General features: G+C 42.7%; 2 protein-coding genes across 2 annotated transcripts in view; one reads left to right on the top strand and one right to left on the bottom strand.

Annotated features, from left to right (window-relative positions):
* The window catches only part of LOC309482910 (uncharacterized protein), a 402,133-nt gene that overhangs the window by 159,784 nt on the left and 225,876 nt on the right, over positions 1–16,473 (top strand). The window lies entirely within an intron of this gene.
* LOC309482906 (uncharacterized protein) lies at positions 13,014–14,599 on the bottom strand. The gene is made up of 2 exons (XM_082148506.1): positions 13,376–14,599; positions 13,014–13,224 (listed from the first exon to the last, which is right to left on the bottom strand). Exons 1-2 carry the CDS (start codon positions 14,571–14,573, stop codon positions 13,163–13,165), a joined length of 1,260 nt encoding a protein of 419 aa, XP_082004632.1. The 5' UTR covers positions 14,574–14,599; the 3' UTR covers positions 13,014–13,162.

Genomic DNA, 16,473 nt, shown 5'->3' with positions numbered 1-16,473 from the left:
GATAGATCTGAAAGACGCTTATAGCGTCACGTCACAGGCGATTTTTGAGATTCGCCTTTCGAGGGCCAGGCATATCAGTACACAGTCCTGCCATTTGGCCTATCCCTGGCACCTCGTGTATTCACGATGTGCACGGATGCAGCGCTCGCACCCCTCAGGCTCCGAGGCATACGAGTGCTGAATTATTTGGACGATTGGCTGGTTCTAGCTCGATCACAGTCGGAGCTCATAGAACACAGGACCATATTACTCGATCACCTCGAGAATTTAGGTCTCACAGTCAATTGGGCAAAGAGTTCACTGTCTCCCAGTCAGAAAATATCTTTTCTGGGCACAGATCTGGACTCGCTGTCTATGACAGCACAGCTGTCGCCGCAGCGCAGACTAGGTATTCAGTGCATGACAGAGATTTTTCGCCACGGCGCTTTAGTCCCGCTCAAAAAGTTTCAAAGGATGCTGGGTCTCATGGCTTCAGCATCCTCAGTGCTTCAGCTGGGTCTGCTTCGCATGCGCCCGCTGCAGTATTGGTTGAAAGCGCGCGCCGCGCAGAGCTTGGACCTCCGGTCTCGCGCGCCTCAAGGTCGATCAGAAATGCGTCGCAGCTCTGAAACCTTGGACAGTGACCGACTTTTACCGGTCAGGTGTAAGCCTGGGGACTTCCTCGAGTGTGAAGGTGGTGTCTACGGACGCCTCAACCTCGGGATGGGGAGCGCTGCTCGAGGGCAGACCGTTATTCGGCCAGTGGTCGGAACGGGAAAAGCTTCTGCATATAAACTGCCTGGAAATTATGGCAGTCGACAACGCGCTGAGGCGTTTTTGTCCCCAGATAAAAAGACACCACGTCTTGGTCCGTTCGGACAACATGTCAGTGGTGGCTTATATAAATCACCAAGGAGGTATCAAATCCAGAATCCTTCACAGGCTGACGGAACGCCTCCTGGTCTGGGCTCAGCACAATCTGCGCTCGCTCAGGGCAGCGCATGTGCCCGGCCATCTGAATGTGGGACCAGACAGACTGTCCAGAAACAATCTGCCGACAGGAGAATGGTCTTTACATCCACAGACAGTCAAAATGCTATGGAGGACATTTGGTAGAGCGGAAATAGACGTATTTGCGTCTCAAGAGAACGCTCATTGTCAGGAATTCTTCTCCAAGAGCAGGGATGCGCTGGCTCACGTCTGGCCCCGCTGCCCGCTCTATGCGTTTCCCCCTGTCACGCTCCTACCCCAGGTGTTAGAGCGAATCAGGGAGAGTGGATGCCCAGTGCTACTCGTCGCCCCATTTTGGACAAACCAAGTCTGGTTTCCAGTCCTGATGCAGCTGACGAGTACCGCCCCGTGGCCGATACCGGTGAGGAGGGATCTCCTCTCACAGGCGAACGGCTCGATCTGGCATCCTCGCCCGGAGCTTTGGTCCCTACATGTGTGGGCCATCAACGGGTGCCCATTAACCTCCCAGCGGGAGTGTTAAACACGATCACGCAGGCTAGAGCTCCATCTACGAGGCGGCTCTATTCCTCAAAATGGTCTGTGTTCACTAGCTGGTGTACAGCGAGTGGCACTTCACCCTCACGCTGTGGGGTGCCGGAGGTTCTCTCCTTTTTACAAGAGCTTCTGGATAAGGGCAGAACCCCATCCACGCTCAAAGTTTATATGGCGGCCATAGCAGCGTTCGCTGAACCACCGCTTGGCCAGTCATTAGGAAGGAACGATCTGGTCATTCGCTTCCTTAGAGGAGCTAAGAGGCTGAACCCTCCCAGACCACCCTCAGTTCCCGTTTGGGACCTTTCCACGGTTCTGGAAGCCATGAAAGGTGCCCCATTCGAGCCAATACAGTCAATAGACCTGAAACTCTTGTCTTTCAAAACAGTGTTTCTTCTGGCTCTCGCTTCAGTGAAGCGCATAGGGGATTTGCAAGCGCTCTCAGTGAGCGCGACGTGTATGGAGTTTGGGCCTAATGACTCGAGAGTCATACTCAAACCAAAGCACGGATATGTTCCTAAATCCCTCAACACACCGTTTAGGGCACAGGTTATCTCCCTGTCGGCCCTGCCAGTATCTGAAGAGGAAGGGGACGCAGGCTTCCTTTGCCCGGTCAGGGCGTTAAGAGCCTATGTGTCTCGCGCATCTGTTTTCAGACAGACGGAGCAGCTCTTTGTTTTGTTCAGCGGACGTTCTAAGGGACTAGCTGCGTCAAAACAGAGTCTATCCAGATGGATAGTTGATGCTATAGCGCTAGCTTACACATCCAAGGGCCTGCAATGCCCGATAGGTGTCAAAGCGCACTCCACAAGAGGCATGGCCTCGTCGTGGGCTTGGTCCAGTGGGATTGCCTTGCAAGATATCTGTATGGCGGCAGGCTGGGCCTCCCCGTCTACATTTATAAGGTTTTATAACCTCGAGGTTCCCGCTTTGCAAGCTAGGTTGCTCTCGGTTTAATTTTTCAGTATTGCCCGCCCGATGCTATCGGCTCGGGATGCTGAAACTGCTAGAGCGTCGATCACGGATCGTCTGTATACTTCTGTGGGCAGTGCGTAAGTCCCCCATATTTACCAGTCCAGGCCGAGTTCGCCCTGGCTGTGTGGAACACTTGATATAACATGCTCTTATCAGAGCTCCATATTACAGGAATGATGCTATTCTAGCCCCTCTTCCCGGATTCTCTGTGAGTCCCTTGTGATTAGGCACTGTATGAGCCCCGGGCACCTGCCCTTGGGACTTTAGTGTTATGTCTCAAGCACGCACAGCGTTTTACATTGTGTTCCCCTAGCGTAAGATATCTTACGCAAGTACGAGAGACCTCTCGTAAGAGAACGTACTCGGTTACTAACGTAACCTCGGTTCTCTCTAGAAGAGGGAACGAGTACTTGCGTATCTTGCCGTGCATGCGTCATGTTCTGATTCGCTTCAGCGATGAAAAACTGACCAAACCAGCCTCTCTGGGCCGTATTTATAGCCCTGGCCCCACATGATTTCGGCGGGACATGACGTAATGGGCGCGAAGCGCCCTCATTGGTTCTGACGTCATGAGGAGCCTCTATCGATAGGCTGGTGCAGTTGCCGCAGAGCAGCCAATGGGCGCGCGAGCTGTCTCGCCCATGCCTGCATGCTGCTGCAATGCGTTTTACATTATTGCAAAATTAAGGATAATTTTTGGCTTCAATATCTCGAGGAAAAGAGGTTTTCCCCTAGCGTAAGATATCTTACGCAAGTACTCGTTCCCTCTTCTAGAGAGAACCGAGGTTACGTTAGTAACCGAGTACGTTTTCCTATCACTTATAATGACATATATCTCTACCTTTCATTCCAGCCAGAGGATCTGACGGTTGCTGCTCGCATCTCAGCCTACCTGATGGAAAATTCTTGCTGGATGAATGACCTTCACCTTCAATTCAACCTTGCCAAGACAAAACTGCTTATGGTTTCACTTTCAGCCAAACCATGCGATCCTGCTGATTTGCCTTATACAACACCAGAAAGATTCGGCCCTTCCTGTCGGAGCCACACAACTCCTTGTCCAAGCTCTTGTTCTATCCAGACTGGACTATTGCAGGCCTTCCAGCATCAGTCAAACCTCTGCAACTGATCCAGATGCTGCAGCAAGACCTAAACTCACTGCTTCAGATCTAGGCTATGTGTCTCCAGAAGCTTGTGTTCTGCAAGTGAACGGCGCCTTGTGGTGCCATCATCCCAAAGAGACACAAAACCACTTTCACTGACCTTTACCTGGACTGTTCCCTGCTGGTGGGATGACCTGCCCAACTCAACACATTTTCAAGAAACTGCTAAAGATCCATCTTTTCATAAACACTTGACCCAATAATACTAAATCTTTGTTTTAATAATAAATAAATAAACTTGTGTACTGTGCTACACTAACTGGGACTTGTCACTGCACTTGATGCTTCTATTGTTCTCTTAATTTTTAAGTCACTTTGGATAAAATGTAATTGTAAATGTGAAAAATAAGTTATATTAGAGTATAAAGGCATACAGCAATTGCCTTTTAATGTAGATATTTTTACATGTTCTAAATTATATACTAAGATTGTATTTCCTATCATTCACATATCTTGATGTTCAGTGTTTGTTTAATGAGTAATACTGTAAATGTTCAGGTATTTTGTACTTATACGTTTAATTAATTTAACAGAAATTGACTGTACATTTGCTATTATTAAGTACTTAATTAGAGATTGGTCAAAGTTGTGAAATTGGAAATGCCTTAAAACTGTAAATATACAAACTTTGTATTTGAATTTATGTATTTAATGCATTTTTATACATAACTTCATAGTTATTATACACAGAAAAACTATATATTAAAAGATAATTACTGTAGATAGACAGCATTATTATAAAATAACTTTATAAAACCCTAAATTTACAGTTTAACTTGAAAGTTAAATGTTTTTTTTAAATGTAATTTGACATCATTTATCCGTTTTTCCACGGTTTAATAAGCCATTATCAACAGTAATGTACTGTAATTTAATACATTTTGACTGTAAAGTCAATTCTGTATTTTCACGGTTTTTGCCTGTAATTTTGTGAAAAGGTTATTTGCTGTAATTTAACGGAATCCGTCTGGAAACTTTGCTGCCAGAGATTTACCGTTTGTATACGGGATTTATTTTTTATTTTTTTACAGTGTAGGCCTAGTAGCTATGGATTTTAATAATTTTACTAATATATAGTAGGTAAACATATAGGTGCATATATAGGTGAACATATATGTGCATATATGCGAACATATAGGTGAACATATAGGTGAGCATATATAGGTGAACATAGGTGCATATATGTGCATATATGTACATATAATATAGGAAAACGGCCAATTTTATATATGTCACATATATTAAAAACCTATATCAAAACCTATATTAAAACATATATGTTTATATAGGTTCTTTCCATGTGGGTAGGATATATTGTTCCCCTTCCTCTTCTAAACCCACTCTGATCTTTTTTTTTATTTTTTTTATCAAACCTCTGATCTCCAGCTAATATACCATCCTATCATTGACCATTCTTTCCATTATTTTTCCCATCTGAGAGGTCAGGGCAATTGGTCTATAGCTTTCAGGTAGTGTTGGATCTTTCCCTGGTTTCCTTATAGGAATGATAATAGATTCTTTACAACTTCTTGGAATAGTGTCATCTTGCCATACCTTCTTATACAAATTTAACACCACTTATTTCCCTTTGTCACTAAGTTGTTTCAGCATAGCATGTATTATCCCTTCCTGGAGTTGACTTACCCAGTTTCCTAAGAGTGTTCTTAAGCTCAGCTATTGTAAATAAACTATTTATTACATTACCATCCTCACCATCATCTTCTTGAATGAAATTCCTATATCTTGCACTAGTGCACTTCCCTTCCTCTTCTTTCCTCTTGATTAAGGTTTTCAGAACTATGTACTTTTACTAGTGTCTTTGTTATTAGTTCTGCTTTATCTTCACTTTAGTAACAATATTTTGGCCTTCCTTCATTGCTGGGTAACCATATTCTTTCCCACATCCTCTCATTCTCTTTATTGTTCCCCATACTTTCTCCACAGGTGTTGTCCTCCCTATTGAGTCACAGAATCTTTTCCAATATAATTTTTTACTTCTCCTAACTGCCTCACTATTGCCTGTAATCTCTTATACTCAATTAGATTTTGAAAATGATGCATCTTTTTCAAATCTTTAAAACTCTATTTCCTTTCCTTATTGCCTCACCACACCATTGTCCACCATGATACAATTGTATTTAACTTACAAGGTTTGGATTTTGGAATGGCCTCTGCTGCTGCCTGTATTATGTTACTTATCTCTATACTTAATTCCTCAACATTCTGATCATTTCTAACCCGCATCAACCAGTTCTCACTGATTTCTCTAAACTTCTCCCAGTCAGCTTCTTCCAACTTCCATCTCCCCTCCCTGATGACCTTTTCTACAATCAATTCCATCTCTGTATGAATTATTATAGGAGAATGATCACTGCCCATAGTACTTTCTTTCCTTACTTTCCACCTGCATTTCTTAGCTATTGCTACTATAGACTGTAAAAAAGTGTAACTATGATTTACAAAAAAAATTTGGTGAAACATTTTTACACTCAAAAAAAAATTTGACTAAATTTTAAAGCTGTGAAATCAATTAAATATACTGTATGAATTGAGTAAATGCAAGTAAAAAAAACAAAAAAAAAACACATAAAATTGAATAGAAATAATTTAACATTTAAACACCTATGAGTAATATTAACTTTTTATTTATGAGTAATATAAAAAATATATATTTCCTCTAAACCTTTGTAAAATAGTATTCCATACAACCACCAGTATACATGACATTGGCCTTTATTGTCAATGAGTACAGCAATACAGCATATTTTACACTGTTTTAACATGTACCAGGGGTCGGCAATAGGCCAAAACTGGCCCGCCAGCAATATTTTCTGGCCCGCCGGATTATTTTGGAAGTCCATTTTTTGGGGTTTTTTTTTTTTGCCTATTTTTATTTTACAATAACGGTTTCGTTCAATCGTTTTTTTTCAAATTAAAAGAAAAAAAAAGAAAAAGAAAAATGACTTGTTTTTCCATTATTTATTTCCTGAACTAAAATGAAACTTGAGAAAAGCCGTAGCCGCGCGACGATTTCACCGCCGCATACTGTGTGAAACGCCCATAAGGAATCATGCGGCGCGGGATTCAAGTTTAAAGTATAAAGACGGTAGCGGTCGGAACTCTGGTGTACCTATACTTTGGACGGAGCGGGTGGTCTGAATGACAATAGCCCACTCCCGACATCTTTTGACAGCGTATCCGCACTTCATTCTGACCACTGTACACCTAGCTCTGAGGAGCTGTTTGGTACTGAAACCATTGTCAGTCAACAACATTCTTTTTTTGCAAGGATGTTTGAAATAGTTTGGCAGAAAATAGCCTACTTCATTTGTCAGTAGGGCAATATGGTTTTCGTTTATGTTGCTTAGAAATTTGAGTGATAGGCTTTGTCCTATTTCATTAATTTTATTTATATTTCATTAATTTTTTCTGTGACATTTTTTTTCTCTGCTGACAGTAGGCTACAATGTTAAAATAATATTTATATTGACACGAACACAATTTTTGTAGAGCATTTATAATTATAATATAATAAAGTCATAGGCTACTTAATCTCTCTCTTTCCGTTAGAAACATTTGAATGTGAGATCCTGGAAACGAGATCTAAATTTTGCGGACCCGTCAGGTCGGGAAATAAAGCGGGTGAACGCAGAATGTATTTTAAGCGGTTGCTGAATAGAACCTTGTGGGAGCGGGACGAAAAAAAAAAAACAGTCCCGCGCATACCTCCTTAAGCCTTAGGTGCGTATGTGTGTGTCCCGATCCCGAATAAATAATAATAAAAAAAAGGAATAAAGTTCAAAAGTCGGACTGTAAGCGAATGAGGCATGATTGCTATTCACACCTTTATTAAAATGGCTGTAATCTGTTTTTAATTAGTTATATTTACTATTTAGTAGTTAGTAGTTAAATAGAGTATTTAATTTGTATCCATAGGCCTACTCCGTGTAGCTGGCCCGCCATCTACTGGCTAAAAAACATATTGGCCCGCGGCCAAAGTTACTTGCCGACCCCTGGCCTATACAATATTGCCTAGATTTAAACTCATTTAACAAACATTTTAGAAGTAAAAATGAAACATTTAAACATTCAGGTAGACTAATTCAAGTTTAATCAACCAGTCTGTTATCCAATTTCCACCGGATCAGCTCTGGTTCTCGTGCCGGAGACGGACTCGTGCTCTGCGGGTGAACTTCTAACTTCATACTGCCGTCCTGCGTTTCACTCATAGCCGAAAGATACTGCAAGCGACTGACTCCATAACCTGCCAATAAACAAACAGTGCACAGTTCTGAGGACATTTTATCATCCAAATTAATTATATTCATTATCATTAGGAATAAAGTCGTGTGTTTTACGCAAGGCGATTCAATCACGCGAAAAGACAGGCGTGACTCTCGTTTAGGTGTCACATTACGCCTCTTTATGTTATTTTGCATTAAATAAAATGATTTAAAGCACAGTAATAATGATTTTATAGATCAAATAAAACAAACACAAACGTGAATTTCACATAAGAAATGCACCAATTCTGCAACACAGAGAAGAGAGAACTGTTCTGGACGGGAGAAAATTCAAACAGCCCACGCTCACTCAATCGTTGAGTTGTGAAATTTCACAAATATATTAAGTGTATTATAAATAAATAATTGGTTAGTTAAATACTAAATTCTTTTAGTGAAAAAAAACTTAAATATAACTGTACATTTTTTATAAAATTTACTGTTGGATTTTTTGTCAATTATTTTGGTATGTTTAACTCAAACAATCAAGTAAACGATATTCAGAGATTTTATTAAGTTAATAAAGTTAAATATTACTGTAATATTTACTAAGCCACAGAATTATTTTTTAGAGTGCAACTGCCAACAAGGATTGTAGGAGTTAACTATTTTCACACTTCCCTCACTTGTCCATATATGCACTACAATAAATTCCCACTCATTTCCTTTCCTTAATTCCCTATATTGCAACCCTTCCTTTACAAAAATAACACACCCTCCACCATTTCCCTCTGCTCTATCTGTTCTTAAGCTAATGTATCCCTTTATAACAAAATCTAAAACAGGCTTAAGCAAAGTCTCCTGAATGCACACAATGTCTGGTTTGTCACTTAAATCTTAAATAAAACCTTTAAATTATTTGCCGTTTGCAATAAGACTCCTAGCATTCCACTGCAAAACTAACAGGGTGGATCTAAGCCTGGTTTTGTTATCTCACACATATCATTCTGAAATAAACCTGCCTGTATTTTTTCAAAAACGTACCTGCTTCTTTCATTATCTTTATTTTTCCAGTTTTTGTTTTCGCTTGTTCAGAACAATTAATCACATATGCAATGAACAGTAACAACTTTTCTGCATTAAGTTCTACCGCATCTTTATCCCTTTCCTAAATATGTCTCACTACAGGGCTTTCTTTCTTTTCCCTGTTGATCACTTGAACTGCCTCTGCATACGTAAGATTACACTCTGCCCGTACCTGTTGCACTTCTACTGCCTTTTTCCTTACTGGACAGCCCCCGTACGCTGCTGTGTGATCCCCACCACAATTACAGCATTTCCTCACTTCATTATCCCCACATTGTCCATATTCATGGTCTCAACCACACTTTCCACATCTTCGCTTTCCCTTACACACTTTTGCAATATGTCCATATGTCTGACACTTGCATCTTACTGGAGGAGGAATGAACTCTCTTACACTGAAACTCATAAATCCAATCATCACTCTGGAGGGCATAGCCTCTTCCTGAAACTCCAGGAGAACTGAGGTACTATCAACTTTTTCACCATTCTTCATCATCTTAAGTCGTTTAACTTCTACTACTTTTCCTCCCTTTATATTCTTTTTAAGATCCTCTTATTTATAAAAAATGGTGCCAATTCTAAAATGGGATAGAAATTGAAATGAAATGTGGATTGTGTAGATTTGTTAAAAGTTCAAGCTGTTCAAATAAGGAAAACACGGAATGAATTAATAAGGAAACCAATAGCACTTTGCTTTAACAAACACAAATCCTTTAACTCTCTGGTGTTCTTCGTTCACTTTTGACCGCGAAGATAACAAGTGTGACTCCCAGAGGGTTAAAGAATTTGTCCAAAAATGTAATTCTCATGATTCTTTTACCTTGATACAATCCCAGATGTGCACAACTGCCTTTATTCAGCAGAACACAAACATTTTTAGAAAGAAATTCAAAATCTTTAGATGCATACCATGAAAATGAAAGACTATCATTTGGAAAGTCCAAAAGTAATGCATGAACCTGATCAATTAATATCTTATGTAGCAAAACAATGGGTGTAAACAAAACAAATAAAGATTTAACAAAAACGCTCTTCCTGTCTGCACTAAATTCATTGCGTAGCTGTGCAACGCAAGCTCATGTGAGTAAAATACTCAAATACTCATGTGAGTAAAACGATGCTTTGATTGCAAACAGAAGAATGAACTTCATATGAAAATTCTGATATTTCAAACGGTATCAGAGCCCTGGTCAGAAGCACTAGTTTAAAGTAGAGAATGTTTTACTTATTGATTTGTTTCTTACATTAATCACAATGCTGGAACCCATTTTCTTGCATTGTATGCATCCTACAGAGCTTGAATTTCCTCCAGATTAAATATATGCATTTCTGTTCTGATGAAGAAAGTCATATAAACCTTGGAAGGCATCTGGGTAAATAAATAATGAGAATCTTTATTTTTGAAATGATGCTGCATTATATTTTTAAACATTATGATAACAGTTTTAAGAGGATAAAACAATGTCTAAGAGAAAAGTGTAAATTTCCCAGCCCAATGAGAGGATCTAGTGAGTGAATTAACCTTAAGAGACCAAAAAAAAACCAACAAAAAAAAAAACAACCTTACACCCACTTTGGATAGATCTGGCAAGACGTCTGTCGAAACTGGTCAACACACCCAGGTCTGAGAAGAAAAAAAAAAAATGTTAGTGATTATATATAGCACATGGCAAACGATACTTATAAATAACATTGCACACACTTTTAAATTAAACATAAAATTAACTGTTTAGTAAGTAGATGAACGCAATTAGAAACTTAAAGGGATAGTTCACCCAAAAATGAAAATTCTGTCATTAATTACTCACCCTCATGTCGGTCCAAACCCGTAAGACCTTTGTTCATCTTCGTAACACAAATTCAAATATTTTTGATTAAATGAAATTAACAGCTATTTAATAAACACTTTGAGGGCCCAGAATGGTAAGACATCGTTAAAATAGTCCATGTGACCACAGTGGTTCAACCTTAATTTTATGAAGCGACGAGAATACTTTTTGTGCGCAACAAAAACAAAATAACGACTTTATTCAACAATTTCTTCTCTTTTGTATCAGTCTCCGACCCACGTTCACGAGAGCACACACGGCACATGCATGACCTTGTAGTCACGTGGACTATTTTAATGATGTCTTTCCTACATTTCTGGGCCTTCAAAGTGTTAATTAAATAGCTGTCAATGCCAATGGAGCCCCCGCCCTGAGTTATCGGATTTCATCAAAAATATCTTAATTTGGGTTCCGAAGATGAACGAAGGTCGTACTGGTTTGGAATGACATGAGGTTGAGTAATTAATGACAGAATTTTCATTTTTGAGTGAACTATCCCTTCAAGTAAATAAATGAGGGGGTAGGTTTGTTACCGTAGAGAAAACAACTAAATATCATCTTAACAGAAACGGGGGCCAAGATATGACAGTTTAGCTGTGTGTAAAAGGAATTGATTTTCCAGTTAGCCAGAGAGGATTGAATAATTAGATGATTAAGTGTGAGTCTGTAAACTATGGGTGTATTCTGTATGCTACTGGAAACATGCATGTGAATTTGCATGTGCCTCACAAATGCATAAATGGTACTGCATGTTGTGCACAAATTTTGTACAGGACTCTGATCATACAAAATCGGAAATACATCCTATAAAAGAAAACCAAACCACTTGCAATATTACCTCTTTATAATATTGTTCCAGCTGTTCCAGGCAGGTCCAAGTAGTTCCAGGCATCTTGAGGATTTGACCGCATTACAGTTCCATATCATGCCGCCAAACGATTTCAGTTATCTCAAAGGTCCTTAGGGCCTAGAACAGAAAAATACCCAAAACCCACAAAAAATGTATCAAGCAAATAGATATAACTAACAACAGGATAAACATTACAAACCTTTTTCATGTTTTATCATCTATGGAACGCATACTCTCTTTACCCCACTCTTTATCCCATACAAACGCACAAAGATATAGTGCAAGCACACACTCGCACTGTCGCACATAGACCGTAAATGGTACATTTATTAATAAAATAGTTTTAAAATTAAAAAGCGTACCATTTCTTAGTTACATAGTAATGTCGCTTTTCTTGAATCACTTCTCTGTTAGCTCTAATAACATTTTGAACTGAGGCTTGGTGTAGTATCCTGATATTTATGTATACTTACCTGCAGTCCCACTCCACACCACAGAAGGTGCAGTTGACCTCCAGGACCATGTGGGTTCTGGGAGTCGATGTAAACAGATAGAGGAAGTGATAACTCGTGGGATGAATGCTCTGTTATGTGATGAGCCAAGCAATAAAATAATCAGTACGGTCATCTTGAGTGATTTAGTCTTTATAATACTTAAGTTACCACATATTGGCGACGAGGATATTGGAGGGATGAAATAAGAGTCGTTTTGAAGACGGATGACACTGGATGAGTTTAGAGAGCTGACGGTGAGAGAGTGAGAGGCTAGCATTGGACCGGAGGATTCACGGAGACAAACGCAAAGATGATGACAATGATAGGCACTCTGTCTGCGTTTGATGTTAAGGAGCAGACATGGGAAGAATATTGTGAGATACTAGAGCAGTTTTTTGAAGCTAACGGAATTGATGATGGAGAAAAACAGAGAGCTATCCTCATCAGCGTGGTGGGACCAGCCACATACAAGCTCATAAGGAACCTGGTGAGTCCAGATAAGCCCAGCTCGAAAACATACGGTCAGTTGAAAACGTCTCAGGTTACGTATGTAACCCTGGTTCCCTGATAGGGAACGAGACGCTGCGTTTGAGACGCGGTGGGAACGCCCTGCATGATTGCGTCGTGAAGCACGTGTATAATCAGTACAATGGAAAGACGAGACGTCATAGGCGACGTCATCGACCAGGAAACTATAAGGCAGCCCCGCTGACACAGATCGCGTTAGCTTCTGAAAAGCCTGAAGCAAGTCGGTCAGGGCATGCAGGAAGTATGGCAGGCGAACGCAGCGTCTCGTTCCCTATCAGGGAACCAGGTTTACATACGTAACCTGATACGTTCCCTTTCAAGGGAACTCGAGCTGCGTTTGAGACGCGGTGGGAACCCCATACCCACTACGCCATAATGCCAAATGCTCGTTCTGTGTGAAGTCCTTGCGCACACTAAGAAGCAAGCAACCTGGCCCCAGGAGTGGAGAGGTCTAGATCATAAAATTTGACAAACGTATGTGGTGAGGACCAGCCCGCCGCATTACAAATATCTTGAAGAGAAACTCCTGAAATTAAAGCCTTAGAGGCAGCCATACTCCTCGTGGAATGAGCCCGAACAGCCAAAGGTGAAAGCTGTCCGGCCGCTTCATAAGCCAGTGAAATAGCCTCAACTACCCACTTGCTCATCACCTGTTTAGATGCAGGGCAACCTTTCCTAGTTGACCCAAAGCAGACAAACAATTGTTCCGATTTACGCCACAGGGCAGCTCTGTGGACGTAAGCATCCAAAGCCCGCACAGGGCATAACAGATTAAGATTTTCCTGATCTGGGGTATTAAATGGTGGAGGATAAAAGGCCTGCAGCACTATTGGCCCCGCAACATTAGTAGGGACCTTAGGGATGTAACCCGGTCTAGGGTGAAGAAATGCCTTCACCATACCAGGTGCAAACTCCAGACATGAAGGAGCAACCGACAAGGCTTGCAAATCTCCAATTCTCTTAATAGAAGAAATAGCGAGAAGAAATAAAGTTTTTAGAGTGAGGAAATTTTCTGAAACCTCTTCAATGGGCTCGAAGGGAGCCAAGGCCAGACCCTCAAGTACAATGGCCAAATCCCAAGCCGGTGCTCTAGAGTGCAATGCAGGTCTCAACCTCAATGTACTACGGAGAAAACGAATAATTAGAGGATCTCTCCCAAGAGAAGTGCCCCCCAGAGGGGTGTGGTAGGCCGATATAGCCGCCACATATACTTTCAAGGTAGAAGGTGATAATCCAGCAGAGAAACGGTCTTGCAAAAAATCAAGAACTGAACCAACAGGGCAGTTAACAGGATCTAGGTGACGTACACCACACCAGGTAGAGAATAATTTCCATTTCAGTGCATAAAGTTTTCTCGTGGAAGGTGCTCTGGAATGGAGAATGGTCTCAACGACCTCAGTCGAGAGACCGGATTCTATAAGCCGGGCCCCCTCAGAGGCCAGGCCCACAGTTTCCACAACTCCGGATTGGGGTGAAATATTGTGCCCCCTGCTTGGGACAGCAGGTCCCTCCTGACAGGAATCTCCAGGGGAGAGCCGTCCAGAAGAGACACTAAGTCCGAGAACCACACTCGAGACGGCCAGTGAGGGGCTACCAGTAACAGACGGACCCCTTCCCGGCGAACCCTCTCCAGAACACCCGGAAGCATTGATATCGGGGGAAATGCATACAGGTGTAGCCTCGGCCACACCTGCACCATCGCATCCAGTCCGAGAGGAGCTGGGTGCGTTAGGGAGAACCACATGGGCCAATGTGACGTCTCTGATGATGCAAACAGATCGACTTGAGCTTGACCAAACTTCTCCCAAAGGAGCTCCACCACCTCGGGGTGAAGTCTCCACTCCCCGGGCCTCAGCCCCTGCCTCGACAGGATATCCGCTCCCAGATTCTGATGCCCCGGAATATATACTGCCCTCAGTGACAGCAATTTCCCCTGGGCCCATAGGAGGATCTGATGGGCCTGCCTGCATAAATGACGTGACTTTAGACCCCCTTGATGGTTGATATAAGAGACCACCGATGTGTTGTCTGTGCGGACAAGCACATGGCGACCTCTCAGGTCTGGCAGGAAGTATTTGAGAGCTCTGAATACCGCCATCATTTCTAGCCGATTTATGTGCCAAGAATGTTGATGGTCCTGCCAAAGACCTTTCGCCGAGCGGCCACTCATGACCGCCCCCCATCTCGTGAGGGAAGCATCTGTCGAAAGCATTACGCGTCGACAAGAAGCCCCCAGCACTGGGCCCTGGGCGAGGAACCAAGGTTTCTTCCACATGACCAAGGCACGAAGGCATCGCCGCGTGACCTTGATCGTGCGAAATGGATTTCCCCTCGGAGAAAACCCCTTGGTCCTGAGCCACCACTGCAGAGGTCTCATGTACAGAAGGCCAAAAGTTGGATGCAGCTGCCATGAGCCCCAACAGTCTCTGAAACTGTTTCACAGTGAGTGACTGGCCTAGTTTTACCCCCTTTACGGCTGTGAGAATCGCAGAAATACGTGCAGGAGACAGACGTGCTTGCATTGTTGTCGAATCCCAAATTACACCTAAAAAAGTGGTCCTCTGAGCTGGGAGGAGCACACTCTTCTTGGCGTTGAGCCGCAACCCCAACCTCTAAGGCAGCGATGCCGAACTGCCATCTGCTCTGACTGAGCTAGAATCAACCAATCGTCTAGATAGTTCAATATGCGAATGCCCTGGAGTCTCAGAGGAGCCAGAGCTGCATCCACGCATTTTGTAAAGGTGCGGGGTGATAAACCTAGGCCGAAGGGAAGAACCCAATACTGGTATGCTTCACCCCCGAAAGCAAACCTCAGGAACTTCCTGTAATGAGGATGGATAGATACATGGAACAAACCAGTCCTCGGACTGAATCTGTGACACAATCTGCTTGAGCGTAAGCATTCTGAACTTGAGTTTCTGAACTCTGCTGTTTAATTGACGCAGATCTAGAATAGGACGCAACCCCCCATCCTTTTTTGGAACAATGAAATAACGGCTGTAAAACCCTGACTCTCTGCTGGGAGGAGAAACCCTTTCTATAGCCCCTTTTTTTAGAAGCGTCAGTACTTCTTGTTCCATAACAAGAGCCTGCTCGGAGTTCACCACTGTGGCAAGTACCCCTTGAAATCTGGGCGGACGAGAACCGAACTGAATTCTGTAACCCTTTTCTATTACATTCAGGACCCACTGCAAAATATTTGGTAGAAGTTTCCACGCTACCAGAAATTCCGCTAAGGGAACCAGTCTCTCGAGACTGGCCTATGGATTTGGTTGAACAGTCATTTCGGTGCCCTGAAATGGCGAACCGGCAGGGAACAACCGAACTGACCGTTCTACGACCCTCCTCGGAGGATCGTATGGGGACGCTGACACATCGGTGCCCTGAAACGGCGAACCGGCAGGGAACAACCGAAGTGGCAGCGCTGCAACTCTCCTCGGAGAATTGCCCCCCAGAGGGCGCAGAGGAGGAACGGTTCCTCGAAACCGTCTCTCCCCGGATGGGACCACCCTCAGAAGCCTGACAGCCTCGGCGTCAGGACTTCTTCTTAGTCCAAGCTCTCTTAGAGACGACGGTCCTCAGATCCTGTCTACCCCTAACAGGCTTGGACTGCGACCACCACCCAGACTCCCCAGGTTGTGGAGGAGCCCGAGCGGCGACGCTCTGCTTTTGTTGCACTCTGTGCTGCTGTGAGGAGCTCGTAGACGGCCGAGACTGCTCAGATTTAACAATACGAACAGCAGTCTCGGGGACATTGGACCGGCGAGGAAGAAACCTCTGGAGCGCCGCAGATTGTTTTTTCGTTTCTTGAAACCTATCGACGACACAATTTATAGTGTCGCC

The sequence above is a fragment of the Leuciscus leuciscus genome (assembly GCF_965113295.1).
Source record: "Leuciscus leuciscus genome assembly, chromosome: 19".
Taxonomy (NCBI): Eukaryota; Metazoa; Chordata; class Actinopteri; order Cypriniformes; family Leuciscidae; genus Leuciscus; species Leuciscus leuciscus.
Note: the sequence above shows the minus strand (reverse complement) of the source record. Positions and strands in the feature narration are given on the sequence as shown.

Bases quoted from the DNA above. Each gene is read 5' to 3' on its own strand.
- LOC309482906 (XM_082148506.1), bottom strand. From the start codon at position 14,573: ATGGGCCCAGGGGAAATTGCTGTCACTGAGGGCAGTATATATTCCGGG. The intron at 13,225-13,375 runs ATGCTTACGTCC...AGCGGCCGGACA, and splicing joins ATGCCCTGTGCGGGCTTTGG to GCTTTCACCTTTGGCTGTTC.